At 36.5% G+C, this 16,203-nt stretch overlaps 1 protein-coding gene and 1 non-coding gene across 2 annotated transcripts in view; one reads left to right on the forward strand and one right to left on the reverse strand.

The window, feature by feature from the left end:
* Smp_174700 (putative hepatocyte nuclear factor 4-alpha (hnf-4-alpha)) overlaps positions 1-11,884 on the forward strand; it is a gene marked incomplete at both ends in the record, with an annotated part of 23,392 nt that extends 11,508 nt beyond the window's left edge. Inside the window, 4 exons of the mRNA XM_018797847.1 lie at positions 3,328-3,910; positions 7,945-8,187; positions 9,354-10,058; positions 11,592-11,884. Coding sequence (XP_018652848.1) covers positions 3,328-3,910; positions 7,945-8,187; positions 9,354-10,058; positions 11,592-11,884 — 1,824 coding nt within the window. The remainder of the gene's footprint in view (positions 1-3,327; positions 3,911-7,944; positions 8,188-9,353; positions 10,059-11,591) is intronic.
* A 2,347-nt stretch (positions 11,885-14,231) lies between these two features.
* On the reverse strand, positions 14,232-14,303 carry Smp_tRNA_00754_Pseudo_CTG.1.1. The gene has a single exon. It is a non-coding gene (tRNA).
* Positions 14,304-16,203: the final 1,900 nt, after the last annotated feature.

A 16,203-nucleotide genomic window follows, 5' to 3' on the forward strand; every position in this document is an offset into this window, starting at 1 on the left:
AGAGAAGTCCCTACTCACTGCCTTCTCGTCGCGGGGGTGTTGTTTACGAAAGTGAGAGGACGAAAAGCGAATGTCCGCCGCTTTAACTGGGTTGGGGGACACGGAGGGTCGACCTACGGGAGTTGGAAAACCCCTATTACAAACCAATGGTGCACATGGGCTCTAGTATTCTGAGGGAACAAATGGCGCATGAACCAATTGTTGGTCACCGGATACCATGGGACTGCATCTCCTCACGATGCTCCACTGCCTTGTGGATCAGACCTTTAGGTCAAAGGCTCCGGGTGTGGCCTCCTAAGAAAACAACCTGCTTCGGTTTGGGCACCTGGGCAGTATCACAGCCCTCACACAAATCAAATGAGATTTGTGCGGCGCATATGTATTCGGTGCCCCTTTGTACCAATATTTACGTGTTCAAATAATAATAATAATAATAAGAAGAAGAAGAAGAAGAAGAAGAAGAAGAAGATTGACAGCCAGGGAGCAATATATCGTTATTCTGGTACAGTGTTTCACCTTAGTTCAAAACTTTTCAGCACTATGCACTTCCGCTTCTGGTGGGGGTCCAACACTCAGGAGTCTCTCGAAACGTTTAAACGGCCGTCCAGTGCTTCCAGGTTTTTGTTGGTAGTCTAGCTTCAATTGACTCATGCTTTCAACTATGAAGAATTTTATAGATAAAATATAGAACAAACTGTTATATATAGTTGGATTCGTAAGTTGATTAAATTTAGACCATCATGGAAAATCTGGAAGTAGTGGATGGTCTTTTCGTCCTAGTACTGGATTCGTGAGGATTGCGCATCCATGATCCTGTTCATGGGATTCGAAACCAGGACCAGGTTCTTTATGGTAGTCTAGGTTTAATCAACTCATGAATTCAACTATTAAATTACTACAATTTCCATAAAACCTCTTTTTGATAATAATCATCATGTGCACACTAGTGACTGGCTTCAAAAGATATTTCCTGGAGTTCTAGTGAGAAGCAGTGACCAGTGGAGTTCAATCAGGTCTGTTGTGAGGCGGTAACTCACTAAAGACAATGGTGGACGATGGCGCAATTTCGTGGATTACTTGAAGTTAGACATTAGCATCGTTGGATGCTGGCTCAGTGTTCTGGATATAAGCGTTCACGCGCGAGGCCGACAGATCCTGGGTTCGAATCCCACGTGAGGGATCTTGAACGCGCACTGTCGAGGAATGCCATACTAGGACAAGACGGCCATTCAATGATTCCAGGTTTACTACAGTGATTTAGCTTTAATCAACTCATGAATTTAAACTATTAGATTATTACAATCTCCACAAAACACCCTTTCTGATTAAGAATAACCGATGCGTACATTTTTATTACCAGAAAACGACTTGATGAGTTCATTACAACTTGGTGCAGTGACAGAATGCTATTTATTCAGGATTTCAATGTTAAATGCTGACAAATATGTTATGATTTAATGGGAGAGAATTAAGGATGAATCTCAGGTCATTAATTCATTGTCTCACGAATGTTCTATAAAACACTTAACATAGAATAACTTTTGTCCTAAACGATGTTAAAGTATTGTAAGCAGAAATGGATGGTGTCTAGTAGTAAATTCTGTGACGTGAATCGCGTCTCATTTGAACTTGCCATCCAGAGTTGATGTTCACTCCTAGACTCGAAACCCAATAATGTTCGCTTCAAATACCATTGAGTTATCCATTTAGCTACTGAGTCCTCATCCATCTCTGTGACTTAAAATAATATAGAGGCAATCCTCACAGGATGCACATATGCCAATAAGAGATCAATCCATTACAATCCCAAACATCAATAGGAAGATTTAAACAAACATTATGGATTCATTTAGTATTGTTTGTTTGAATCTTCCCATCGATGTGTTAGGACTGCAACTGGTCAGTCTCTAATTGGCATATGTGCATACTGTGCGAATTGCTTCGATATAGCCTTAATTCACAAGCATGGTAAGCGGAGATGGATAGTGGCTAGCAGTGAAATCCTGTTTGATGCGCGTTTCGTCCCCTATTTGGGACTCGTCAGCTGGATGTACCTGCGTCTCAGAGTTGATGTTCACTCTGGGACTCGAACCCAGTACCTTTCGCTTCATACTCCATCGCGTTATCCACTCGGCCGAATGAATTTTGTAGTTTGATGAAATAGCAGGACTAATTACTTGTCTTACCCGTATACATTGTGATTTTACTTTACCTGTTTACTCTTTCATATAGAAATTGATTGAGTTTTAGTTTATTTCCATTTATCAAATTATTATTGAAGTAACCTAATAGGAAATGTTGATAGTTTGAGAAAAATGTTTTCAAAAGTTTCTACCCTATGCCCTCACAACTAAATTGAAAGAATTAGATTATCACTAATGGCCAAGTAATAACAGAGAAGCTTTGGAGGATGTAAAAACATTTACATCTCTGGACAGCATCATTGATGAACACGGTGGATTTGATGTAGATGTGAAGACACGAATTGGCAAAGCAAGAGCAGCATATTTACAATTGAACAACATCTACAACTCATAATTCTCAATACAAATATCAACACAGTTCTACTGTATTATGGGGTGAAAACCTGGAGAACTACTACAACCATCATCTAGATGATACAAGTGTTTATTAACAGTTGTCTACGCAAAATACTTAATATGCGTTGGCCAGACACTATCAACAACAACCTACTGTGGGAAAAAATAAACCAGAGTTCAGGGGAGGAAGAAATCAGGAAGAAGCGCTGGAAGTGAATAGGACAAACATTGAGGAAAGCACCCAACTGCATCACAAGGCAAGCCCTCATATGGAATCCTCAATACCAAATGAGAAGAAAAAGATCAAAGAACACATTACGTCGAAAAATGGAGGTAGATATGAGAAGAATGAACAAAAACTGGATAAAACTAGAAAGGAAAGCCCATAACAGAGTGGGTTGGAGAATGCTGTTCGGCAGCATATGCTTCATTAGGACTAAAAGGCATAAGTAAGTAAGTAAGTGATGGCTAAGTAAACATAACATTAATCAATATTCAATAATTACTTACTTTCAAAGGAACTCGGCTTTCATCATGAGACGTCATAATTATTCTTTCTACTCCCAGGGCAGAGTTTAAATGGTTTGTATAATTTTTTTCTGGTTAGCATTTTTTTAGCGAGTTACTTTTTCTACGAGATGGGGTCGCTAACTCCATGCCCACAACCCTCCTCCTTTACCCGGACTTTGAATCGGCAGTAGACCCCGGAGGAGCTACAGGCGGAGTTAATATTCAATAAAAATAAAACTCAATAAATGATTTTTTCTTAAATTTTTTTTTGAAATAGATTGCATTATTACAAGCACACGCTGGTGAAATGCTTATACTAGGTGCTATATGGAGATCAATTACATTAGGACCAACAATAAATAAATCAAATGAATATCATATAGATAAATTAAAATATATTGAACAAAAAATGAATCAAAATGGTAATAATAATAATAATAATATACCTACTACTATCATCAATGATATGACTACTACTACTACTACTGCTCATACCTCAAATGTTGTTGCTATGGTTACTACAATAGCATTATCTCATTCATGGAATTCTACTGTTACCACTACTACTACTCTGTCCAATAATAAAAATAATGGTGGTGGTAGTGGTGGTGGAGAACAATCAACCCAAAAGAATTCAAACATTGATGATCCATTAGATACTACTTATATACAATCAATTAATTATGAACCACAATTTATATTATTAGGTAATAATCGTATTATATCAAGACAAAATCCATTACCAGAAATAGCTGATTTAGCTAATATGATTATAAATGAAATATATCAACCAATACAAAATTTATGTTTAGATGAAATTGAAATTGTATGCTTTCGTGCAATTATGTTCTTTGATCCAAGTAGGTATTTGAATATATGTTATTGATTATAGATATATTGATTTATATATATATGATCTTTGGCTCTTGCTAACTTACGTCACCTATGACGAACACGAGATATCTGTCTATCGATTAAGGGACGAGTATACTGCTCAACAGTTCGCTCTGTTCTACTTTACGGCTGTGAAACATGAGCATTAAGAGTAGAAGATACTCGTAAGTTACTAGTATTTGACCATAGATGTCTTAGTAATATTGCTCGCATCTTCTGGGATCACCGGGTAAGTAATAGTGAGATTAGACGCAGGTTACTAGTGAATGGTGGTAAATCAGTTGATGAGATCATGAATCTTCATCGACTGAGATGGTTGTAACACGTGTTACGTATGCTTGAACACCGATTACCAAGACGCGCAATGCTGACTAGTATCAGCGATGGTTGGAAGAAAGTTAGGAGCAGCCAAACCAAAACATGGCATCAGTCCACGAAGTCAGTAACTTCTAGTGCAAGCCATGTTGGTAGATGCACACTACTTGGTTGGGGTCTGCGCAACTATCGTAACCAATGGTTGGAGACTGTGTGTGACATGGCTCAGAATCGATCACAATGGCGTAGGTGTATACACTCTTTATCTTCCCTTAAACATTGAGATTAAAATTACTTCATATCTGTCTTTCTTCCTGTACCATATCCTTATATACAATCGCGAGATTCGAACCCAAGACCTAACAGTTTCGCGCGCCGGCACTTAACCTCTAGATCACTGAGCTGGCTGGCATCCGATGATGTTAATGTTTAACTTCAAACAATCCACAAAGTTGAACAACCATTTCACCAATGTCTTCAGTGAGTTGATATCTCCCAACAGATCTGATTGAACTCCACTGATCATTGCTTCTCACTAGAACTCCAGGAAATACCTCATGGAGCCAGTCACTAGTGAGCACATGATGTATCATTAGCCTATAGACCACTAAGAAAGGATCTAAAGGTATCAGTGTTTAAATTTAATTCCTTAACGATGTTGCGCGATTCTTAAATATTACCCGAAGTAGATAACTATCTCAAATCCAATATTGTTGAACTTCATCTCTAAGAAGTTTCATAGTAGGATGAAACAACCATCCAGCTTTTCTAGGTCTTCAGTAGTGATCAAGCTATAATTAATTCGTGACTATGATTGATGATTCGGTTTTATTGTAAATCGATTGGGATTTCAAAAAAATAACAATCGTATCGAACATTTAAAATTTCCACAGTCAATCTGAAAAGGTTTGAAGACAAGTAGGCTAATGTTGTTCTTAGTCAATAAGAAGGTAACTATTGGGGATGTTAGATCCGCCAGAACTCACTTCGTAAATGATTTATTTTTGTAATTTTATTTTGAAAATTTGAATTTCTTTCTTTTTGCGCCTGAAATGCTCTTTTCATCTTCATGTCGGATTTCCCACTTGGGAAAATCTTAAACATTATTGGTCAATTGTATCTTTTGGTATGCTGTTTTGTAACGCCTCCTAAGGACAATTTTATACTGTATATATACGTTTGATTTCTTCCCTATTGTGATTGCTTGTACTTCTGGCTGCTTACGGAATATATCTTCCCCACTTCCAACTTCAACTTCTCACTTTAGTTAGCGAGGCCGGAGGACAACAGATTAGAATAGCCTATCGTGTCACCATGTCTTTGATCTTCGTTTCATTTACCGAGTAAGGTGAACTTGTATAAGCATCAAGTATATCAGTCATTTAGTTAATTCACAACCACAACCTGGTTATAGTCTCTTTGGAAATTTTTTTTATTTTAGCAAGAAATACTACTATTTAATTCAATTCAATGGTTGGACGAGGTTGGACTAGGTTGACTAATATTCTGGCTAAAATCTGGGAGTTGGACGTAATCCCATCCGACTGGTCACAATCACTTATTGTCCCAATATATAAGAAAAGGCCAAAATCATCCTGCGATAACCATAGAGGGATTAGTCTGACTAACATAGCATCTAAAATACTAGCCTCAATAATTATCAGGCGCCTAACTAAGACTCGTGAACTGCAAACACGAGAAAATCAGGCTGGCTTCAGACCTGATTGTGGCTGCATCGACCACATATCCACTATTCGTCAGGTTTCAGAGCACAGATTTGTTTATCGGCGTCCGACAATGATAGTTTTTCTTGACTTCAAAGCAACATTTGACTCTGTAGACCGAGAGGTTCTGTGGCAGTGTCTGTCATTGAAAGGTGTATCTCAGAAGTAAATAAACCTTGTAAAGGCTCTTTACTCGAACACTACCAGTCGAGCGAGAGCTTATGGCGAACTGTCATCTGATTTTACAACCTCAAATGGTGTTCGACAAGGTTGTCAACTATCCCCATTTTTGTTTAACTTCATTATAGGAGAGAAGTTACTATCTCGGTGGATGAATAAGAACTCATAGTTAACTCCAGTATACTCGTTCTAGTTTATGCGTCGTTGGTGTGATACACAAGTCAATGTCCTAATTGGCGATATTTCACGATATATATTTACAGGTCATAAGGACATAACACTATCCACTGTTTATACTACCCTTACGCAGTAGTGAACCAGAACACTAGTGGCGTCAACTAAAATATCTTAGTAGAACATTACAGAATATCTTGGTAGAATATGAGAACCATACAGTAAAGAAATGTCAATCAATTGTTTCATAATTGATTGTTTCTTCGTTTTCACACCAATCATTCTCTGTTCACGTTCTCTTCTCTTAGATCTTCTTAACCTTCTGTCTTTAGTCATTCCACTTTCGATTGGTAATACATACTGCTTATATCTGTCGACATCAGTAGCGCACCAATATACTAATACTATTACTACTGATGCCTATATCAATATGAATATGAATAGTTAATGTGTGTAAAATAAGACAGTTACTTTACTTACTTACTTACTTACTTACTTACTTACTTACTTACTTACTTACTTACTTGAGCCTGTTACTCCCAATGGAGCATAAGCTGCCGACCAGCATTCTCCAACCCACTCCATCCTGGACCTTCCTTTCTAGTTCTATCCGATTTTTGTTCATTCTTCTCATATCTATCTCCATTTCTCGATGTAATGTGTTCTTTGATCTTCTTCTTCTCCTTTGGCCTTGAGAATTCCATGTGAGGACTTGTCTTGTGATGCAATTGGATGATTTCCTCAATATGTGTCCTATCCACTTCCAAAAATAAGACAGTAGACAGGAGAAATGTTTATTCACTATGTGTTCTACCATCTGAACTGACTTCTCATCTGATCTCCAGATATTCTGCCAACTTCTACTTTCGATTGGTAACACATACTACTTATATCTGTTGACATCAGTAGCACACCAATATATTAATACTATTAATACTGATGCTTATACCAATATGAATATCAATATTCAACGTGTGTGAAATATGACAATAGGCAGGGGAAATATTTACTTACTATATGAAGTTTATTTACTATATGAAGTTACAATATATATATATATATATATATATATATATATAGCCTTCAGTCGTTCATTATCATTTTTCGATGTGTTCTACCATATGAATTGCCTTCTCATCTGGTCTATAAATGATCTGCCAACTTCATGCTTTTAATGCACTTGATCGATAGCATCCGATCAGCACTAAGAAGGACCTAACACGTATGACATTGATCACCACCCAGTGATCAATCAATTGTGATTACATCTTAGTCCTACAGGAGGTCAGTCGCGGCCCGAATAGCTCAGTGGTAACGTCTCTAACTGTAAAGCTGGGCGACACGGGATCAAATCCGTCAGGGATCACCAGTTCCCTCAAGATTACAGGTACACCTTACTGACGAGTGCCAAGTAGCACGAGACCGGGGTCCAGGGTTTCCTGTTGACCAGCTCTAACCACCACTTTAACTGAAACTCTTTACTCCATTTATGAATTATAACAACTTTGATATCACATTCCACTACATACTACTTATAAACAATTTTATAAGTAGTATCCATTATACTTATCTTCTTGTGATTCTTTTCTTTTTTTATTCATTCAAAGGTTGTGAATCCTTATCAGAGAATGGACGTTTATTAATACGTAGTTGTCAATATTTAATACAAATGGAATTAATGAATATAATGAATAATAAATTATATTTACCACAAGGACGTTTTGGTGCATTATTATTATTAATACCAGAATTTCATTCAATTACATTACATATGATTAATAAATTACAAATTATACATCAAATGGGTTTTACTAAATTAGATGGTTTATTATTAGAAATATTATTAAATAGTAAGTATAATTATATTGGTTAAATTCATTTGATGGTGTTTACTTGTATCTTTTCACGGTACTGGGTTCGAGTCCCGAAGTGAACATCAAATCTGAGATGTGGGGACATCCAGCTGATGAGCCCTAAATAGGGGACGAAACGCGCGTCCTGGATTCCACTGCTAGTTACAAAAGTCAGGAGCGAGGAGGTTCGAAGATATATTCGATAGATTATCAATATATCGAGAAGTGCCTGATATCTAAACTGGCTAGCAATCGCAGGAGAAGTTGAGCACGGTGTGCCAACTCGTGATCTGGTGCGGGCGCATGACCGAACGCCTTCAGCTAGATGAGTCCATTAAAACTAATGTGGTCAGCATCCAATGTCGAATACTTACAGAGTTATTCATTTTGGGAATTTATTTACCGCTACAATATAAACTTTCTTTTGCAATAGAATTATACATTTTATATAGTTGAAATCATGATTCAGTTGAAGCTAGACCACCATGGAAAACCTGCAAGCATTGGACGGCTGCTTCGTCCTATTATGAGACTCCCCAGCAGTGTGCATCCACGACCTCACTGGCGAGATTCGAACCCCGGAGCTTCGGTTTCGTGTGCGAGCACTTAACCTATAGATCACTGATTTCAACTACTCCATGAAGTTGAGCGACACATCCTGTGTTCGAGTCTCGAAAGGCGGAATCGTGATAGTCTAACTTCAATTGACTCATGATTATAATATCCATATATATATATAAATGGAAATCTGAAGCAGGAATCAAGAAAATGAATAGTGATTGAAAACAACTAGAGAGGGTTGTCCAGGACAGAGTTCAACATAGAATCTTAGTGGGCAGCGTACGCTCCTTCACCATGGGTAACAGGTGTTACAGAGTAGTTGAGTAGATGGACATTCCCAAAGTCACTCACACATCCTTCAAAGGTCATCCACAAATTATATTCTCACCGATTCATCTTATCTAATAATTAGGTCCTTTGATATACACCATATATTCCTGTATTCTATTTCACTGTTAGGACAGCAGTCTCAAAGCCATTTAGAGCACCCTTTATTTCCTACAACAGTATAGTAGTTTAACTAAACCTTGGTTTACAACCATCTTATCATCATATTTAGTCGTTTGTAGATTGTTTTTTCCCCTTTTTTTTGTTTTATATAGATGCAATAAATGAATCAAATGATACTACTGAATCTACTTATTTAAAATCATCCATTAAACATTATCATTCATTAAATAAACATGTATTTCATGAAGAGAATAAATTACCAACAGTCTATTCAATGCCTAAATTATATCCAATACAAAATGATTATACTTATACTACACATATTACAGAATCCACTACATCTTTATCCTCTTCTACATCATCGACATTATCAACTACATCAACTACATATTTTAATAGTATACCGATTGTACGCGAAGTTGACTATACAACAAGTGAATCTGATCATATCAGCTGTGAAGAATTATCTAGTATGAACCATTATTTACCCCTAAGTTCTTCCACAGTAACACAATTAAATGTATTAGATAAAATGTATATGACAACAGCAGACACAACGTCTACCACACAGCCAACGAATACCGAAGTGAATTCACCAAAGTATACAGGACAACTTGAACCAGGATCAATCTCATCAATACAATCATCTAATTTATTGAATGATTATGACAATATTGAAAACTGTAATTCAGACAAACAACCCAGTAATGATATGTTAGCTCAATATTATCATGCTGTTCAACCAATTATGAGTACAGTAAAAAAATTTAGTACGAATTTGGATTTCAGTAGTCATAATAATAATCGTAATGTTATTAATAATGATAATGTCAATCAATCACTTTATGCTATGCATTGTAAGTTTTATTATTTTAATGAATCGTTTTTTATAGAGTAGAGATCATGAGCTGATTGAAGATAGACCACCATGAATTACCTTGAAATCACTGGACGACCGTTTCGTTCTATTATGGGACTCCTCAGCAGTGCGTATCCACGATCTCACCTCGTGAGATTTGAACCCAGGGTCTGCCAGTCTCGCGCGGGAGCGCTTAACCTCTAGAACCACTGAATTGACCGGCATCCAACGGTGTTAACGTCTAACTTCAACCAAACCACCAATTTGAGCAACCATTCATCGGTTGAGTGCTCTGGAGCGAGACTGATAGGTCCTGGGTTCGAAACTCGTGAGGTAGGATCGTGGATGCGCACTGCTGAGGAGTCACACAAGAGGAAGAAACTGCTGTGCAGTGCTTGCATGTTTTCCATGGTGGTCTAGCTTCAATTGATTCATGATTTCAACTATGAAAATACTGAAATCTCCACAAAACCTCTTCTGAATTATATTATTCAGTGTTTCAATGTTTATATCACACTTGGATGTAATTTAAAAACGAACGATTACTTTATACTATAACTACAGTTGAGTATGTCATTCAAGTTGATTGAATTCAAAAGAACCTATTTTGAGAGTAATTTAATTATCAGTATAGAATAAGCGAGACCAAAGGTCCTGGGTTCGAGTCCCACGTTCAGACTCGTGGAGGAACGCTACTGAGGTGTCCTGTACTAGGACGAAACAGTCGTCCAGTGTTTCCAGGTTTTTAATGGTGGTCTAACATTGATTCATTCATGATATCAATTTAAACTCAATAATTTAAATGTAAAAAGTGTATATAAAGTCTACAAAGTGTGATCAGTGTTAATCGAGTCCACAATAAGAACACTTATAACATAATAAAATTCAGGTTACCAAAACAACCGAATTCATACAGTTACTTTATCCGTATTCAGCTTGTAGATGAATTAAAGTCCTGTAACGAAATTTGCAACGATCCACAAAATCCAATTCCAAGCTCTGTGATTCATATTCCCTTTTTTCATAAAGCTATGAGACTAGGAAGATGGAGGATAAACTAAGAAGGCTTTAATTAACAAAAAAAATCAACCATAGATACATATATAATTTTCCTCTTGATTCAGATATTAATATGTAGATAGAGACCTTGAACGCGTGAACAATCGACTCCAGTCAATAGGGTATCTCATTTATAATTGCTCACTTGCTGTTTGAACCTAAGATGATAGATAAACACAGACATATGATATGTTAATGACATCGTCAGAAGTTTGAATTCATGGAGTTAATTCAATCATTGGTGAAGTTAAGGTTCATATTCTCTTCAATACTGCAAAACCTGAAGGCTTATTTTGTAAAACCTAATGAGTTGTTATGTGTGGAAAATATTGATAAGCTTTATACTAGAAAGAAATAATCATTCAATGCTTCCTTATTTTTAATAGTATCCCAAATGAAAACAAACTACACACCCTGATGATCACAAATATTTTATTCAATATTTTTTAAACTACTTAAATTCTTTATTCAGTAGGTGAAGAAACTGTTGAAAATATTTCAAATACAAATTATTCAATCCACTCAAATATTATTAATTGTCTACCAACTTTAGAACCTGGTATATATTATACAGATAATCAATTCTATACTACTTATTCAAATCATTTAAATATTAATAAAACAAAATACAATCAGAATACTACTAATACTACTATCAGTAGTAGTAATAATGATAATACTTTACCAATTTATACTAGTTACGATGCCAAACATTTGACACCAATTGATAATCCTAATCAATCATATCCTACAATGAATTTCTAAACATATTCAATGGTGAATGGTCTTGGATTATTTTTCTTTTTTGGTTTTCCTATTTTTTTTAAAAAAAATAATAAACAAACAAAAGTCAGGTTATATAGACATATATATGTATCACTTATGCAATATATTTCATGTACAGTTTACATGTTATCCATTGTAATCAATATAACAGTGATGTGTATACAAAATTGTATTTGCTTACTCAATTATATTTTTCTTTTTCTTTTTTATCATCAATTGTTCTTGTTTACATTATTGATTTCTTTTAATAAAACAATAAATAAACATGATTCCCATTAAAAAAGAACATTTGTATAGGTTATCAGAAGGGGGTTTTGTGAAGATTTTAGCAATTCTATATAGTTGAGATCATGAGTCAATGGAAGCTAGACCACCATGGAAAACCTAGAAGCACTGGATGACCGTTTCGTCCTATTGTGAGACACCTCAGCTGTGCGCATCCATGATCTCGTCTCGTGAGATTCGAACCCAGACCTACCAGTCTCGCGCGCGAGCACTTAACTGATAGACCACTGAGCCGTCATCCAACGGTGTCGAAGTGCTCGGGAGCGAGACTGGTAGGTCCTGGATTCGAATCTCACGAGGCGTGATCGTGGATGCGCACTGCTGAAGAGTCCCACAATAGGATGAAACGGCCGTCCAGCGCTTTAAGGTTTTCCATGGTGGTCTAGTTTCAATTGACTCATGCTTCCATTTGTATAGATTGTTAAATATTCATAGGTTACATCATAGATTGATATGAATTAGGTAGATTATTGAAATCTTTACAGGATTGAAAATCTGTTTTAGAATAGATATGAAAATCTTAAAGAAGTTTGTATCTACGACCTTAATAGGGATAAAATTTAGGAATCTTAAGGTTTCGTGGTGAATTCTTAGTCTTTAGATTGGTTAACAATTATTTGGATTTATAATTTTAAATAATTTGAGATATTGCTCTACTATGATTGGTGGTTAACTACCTTATACCCCATATTGTAGAACTCTACCGACCACAGAGTTCCCACCGGAAGTTTAGGAATTACCACTCTCTAGCGAGTAGATGACTATCATAATAACTAATGATGGTTTTTGAAGGTTGTCGGGTTGCATAATTCACATCAAGCTGATGATAATCAATTATTCAATATTTTCACATGGTTATCAGTGGGATACAAACTTCGTAGTTTATTCTGCTTCATAATTTATGAATAACTCAGTAATTATCAGCAAAGATAGATAATGGCTAGCAGCGGAATCTAGAACGTGCGTTTTGTCCTATTTAAGACCCATCAGATGGACCTTTCTGCATCCCAGAGTGAATATCAGCTTTGGGATGCAGGTACATCCAGCTGACGTATCTAAATAAGTGGTATTTCATACTTAGGTGACTGTGTAATGTTCGATAAAATAACACAATTAACTTTTTGTAGATAGATACTTGCATAAATGGAGTGAACAGTATTCTGACAACTGAGTTGCCCTTCAGTAGTCACATCAGACAACTCCGATGCTAGACTTAATAAAAGTGAGAAAGAAAGACAGGGATTCATATACACCAAAAGTAGAATCGTGAATACATTACAGTATAATTATGTTTATCTCGACTTATCAGTCTAAGATTGCGGAGATGACTAAATGTCACTGTAATTACTAACCGATCAACGTTACATAACCAGTAAAAATCAAGAAGCACTAGATGGGTGTTCCTTCTTAGTATGAGACTCCTTAGAAGTGAGCATATACAACCCAGCAAGCGGGAATCGAACCCACAACCTGCCTAGTGTACGAACGCCTAATTTCTAGACAGCTGAGGTCCAAATTCACACGCCTTTGCAATGCTTCCGGATTCTCAATGATCATCTAGCAGCGATCAATTCGTAATTTTAATGAAATTCAACAATCTCCACAACCCTATACTGACAATTATCCTGTACTTACTAGTGACTAGCTTAGAGAAAAAAATTTCTATGGTTCTGGTGAGAAGTTTAGACCACTCAAGCTAAACCGTTTCGTCTGTGTGTGTGCCAATTTTTGAGTTTCTGACGATTTAAGGTTTACGATAGTTTTCTAACGTTGATCAGCCAGAGATTTCGATAAAATTCAAATGTCTATACAACCCCATAATTACATTATATGGTTAGCAATCGTGTCACTCCAGATTACTGAATTTCACCAATGGAAACCTTATAATAGAACTAGAGGAACTAAACTCGAAGCCATTCACTAATGAACAAACGTTTACGTAAATGAGCAATGATGGATAGTGGCTAGCAGTGAAATCCAGGACGCGCGTTTCGTCCTATTTAGGACTCGTCAGCTAGATGTAACTGCACCTCAGATTTGATGTCCACTCTGGGACTCGAACCCAGTACCGTTCGCTTCAGACCCCATCATGTTATCCACTTAGCCACGTAAATGTTTAGAATAAATGGACTGTAGCTAGCAATGAGATCCAGGATGCAAATCTCATCCAACTTGAGACTTGTCACCCGGATGTAATTACATTCTTATGTTGATGCTCACAAATCGGAACCCAAGCCCAATATCTTAGGGTTCAAATGCCATAGCTTGCTTTATGATATTCATATCATTATCAGCAACCGTTTAAATCAACCAACTGTTAATATAAAAGACTGAATTTTGATCAGTATTGTTGACATATATACGTGTTGTGATGATTGCACCTATTAAACTATTTCAAAAACCTCTTAACTATTCAAATCCAAATATACTAAACATTTGTGAAATAAGGTTTTTTATGTACGTTAAGTAGTTGGAGGTAGGCAATTGGCAGGAAACTCTGTCCGAGTTGAGTTTCAAGCTAGTTGGCATTCGTCAACAACGCATCTCAGGAGTTTTGGCGAAGCTGATGGTCCTTATAAAAATTGCACCTCAATAACTCTAACTATGTGGTATGAGATGTCACCACTGATCCATTCGGTCTGGGATTAGGTTCTTAAAGGATTACAATATTTTCAGTTGACTGATTATTGCTAAGTGACCAGAGTCACATTTATGAACTATTTTAGTGTGGATTGAATTCTATCGAACAAGTAACAATGTGACCAGTAATCTAAATAATCCGAAGTTGTAGGTACGCCTAGCTGACGAGCGCCAACTAACACAAAACTCAGGTCGGGCAGAATCTCTCGTTAACTACCTCCAGTCTTCTAGCATTTCAATATAGTGGACGTGATATAAAGTTAATTGGACGGTAACAGTACACTATGGTATTGTTCTTGACTAGGTGAATCAGAAATAGGATAATGCGTCGTGGAGTTTTGCACAAAATTAAAAGTGGAATATGAGTTGGCCTGTATGTTATCACGAAGTAAGATAAAATTGTCAGTATTTGGTTTCTAAAATCCTCAAAGCTTAGAAAGATGCCTACTATGCAACCAAACTGAGAATATAATACGGCGGTCAAGCTAAATTACCTGCTCCCAATGCAAGTTATATGTTAGCGCCCTTAATATGATTCAACATGTAGTCAAGAGTGTTTGTGTAATCAGACAGTACTCTACGACTTTAACTACTAGCTCTGAATCTCAACCTTAAGTTTGTAATGTCTGTAAACAAAAGGATGACAAGCCTCATCGGAGATACCCGTTCATGATGAAAACCTCAACCTTAATCCATAGTTCGTACTCATAACTCTGAAACTTAACTCTTATTATCTAACTGGAACATTTTTTTTTGGATTATAGTTGATGTCAGCCAGTAACAAAAACCTTATAGGGTTACATAACCCTAACTCGTAACACTAGCTCAACTCATAATACATAAACTTAACCCTTTTCCTTGACTAAAATGAATAGTTTAACATGTAAGGGTCAGTTCATCATATCGAAAACGTTATTCCGGTGTAGTTTTAATGCCTATCACTTTTAATTGTTTTGCATTGAAACAATGTTTCTTGATTAGCTGATGAGTCCCATTCCCCCACCTACCCCTCTAAATTCGTCAACATCGTATACTTTCACTATTCAAACAGTAGTGATAACATTATAACTTGATTGTCAATATTCGATCACAATTAAAATATGAAATCAATATGATATTAAATAACCGACAGTAATATTTCAATTTGCATATTTTATTGGATGGATCATTCAATTCAATTAATAGGATCTTATTTTATATAGGTGAAATCATGAGTCAATTGAAGCTAGACCACCATGGAAAACCTGCAAGCATTGGACGTCCATTTCGTCCTATTGTGGGACTCCTCAGCAGTGCGCATCCACGATCCCACCTCACGAGATTCGAATGAAGGACCTATCAATCTCGTGTGCGAACGCTTAACCTCTGAACCA

This window comes from Schistosoma mansoni, chromosome 6, assembly GCF_000237925.1.
Source record: "Schistosoma mansoni strain Puerto Rico chromosome 6, complete genome".
Lineage (NCBI taxonomy): Eukaryota > Metazoa > Platyhelminthes > Trematoda > Strigeidida > Schistosomatidae > Schistosoma > Schistosoma mansoni.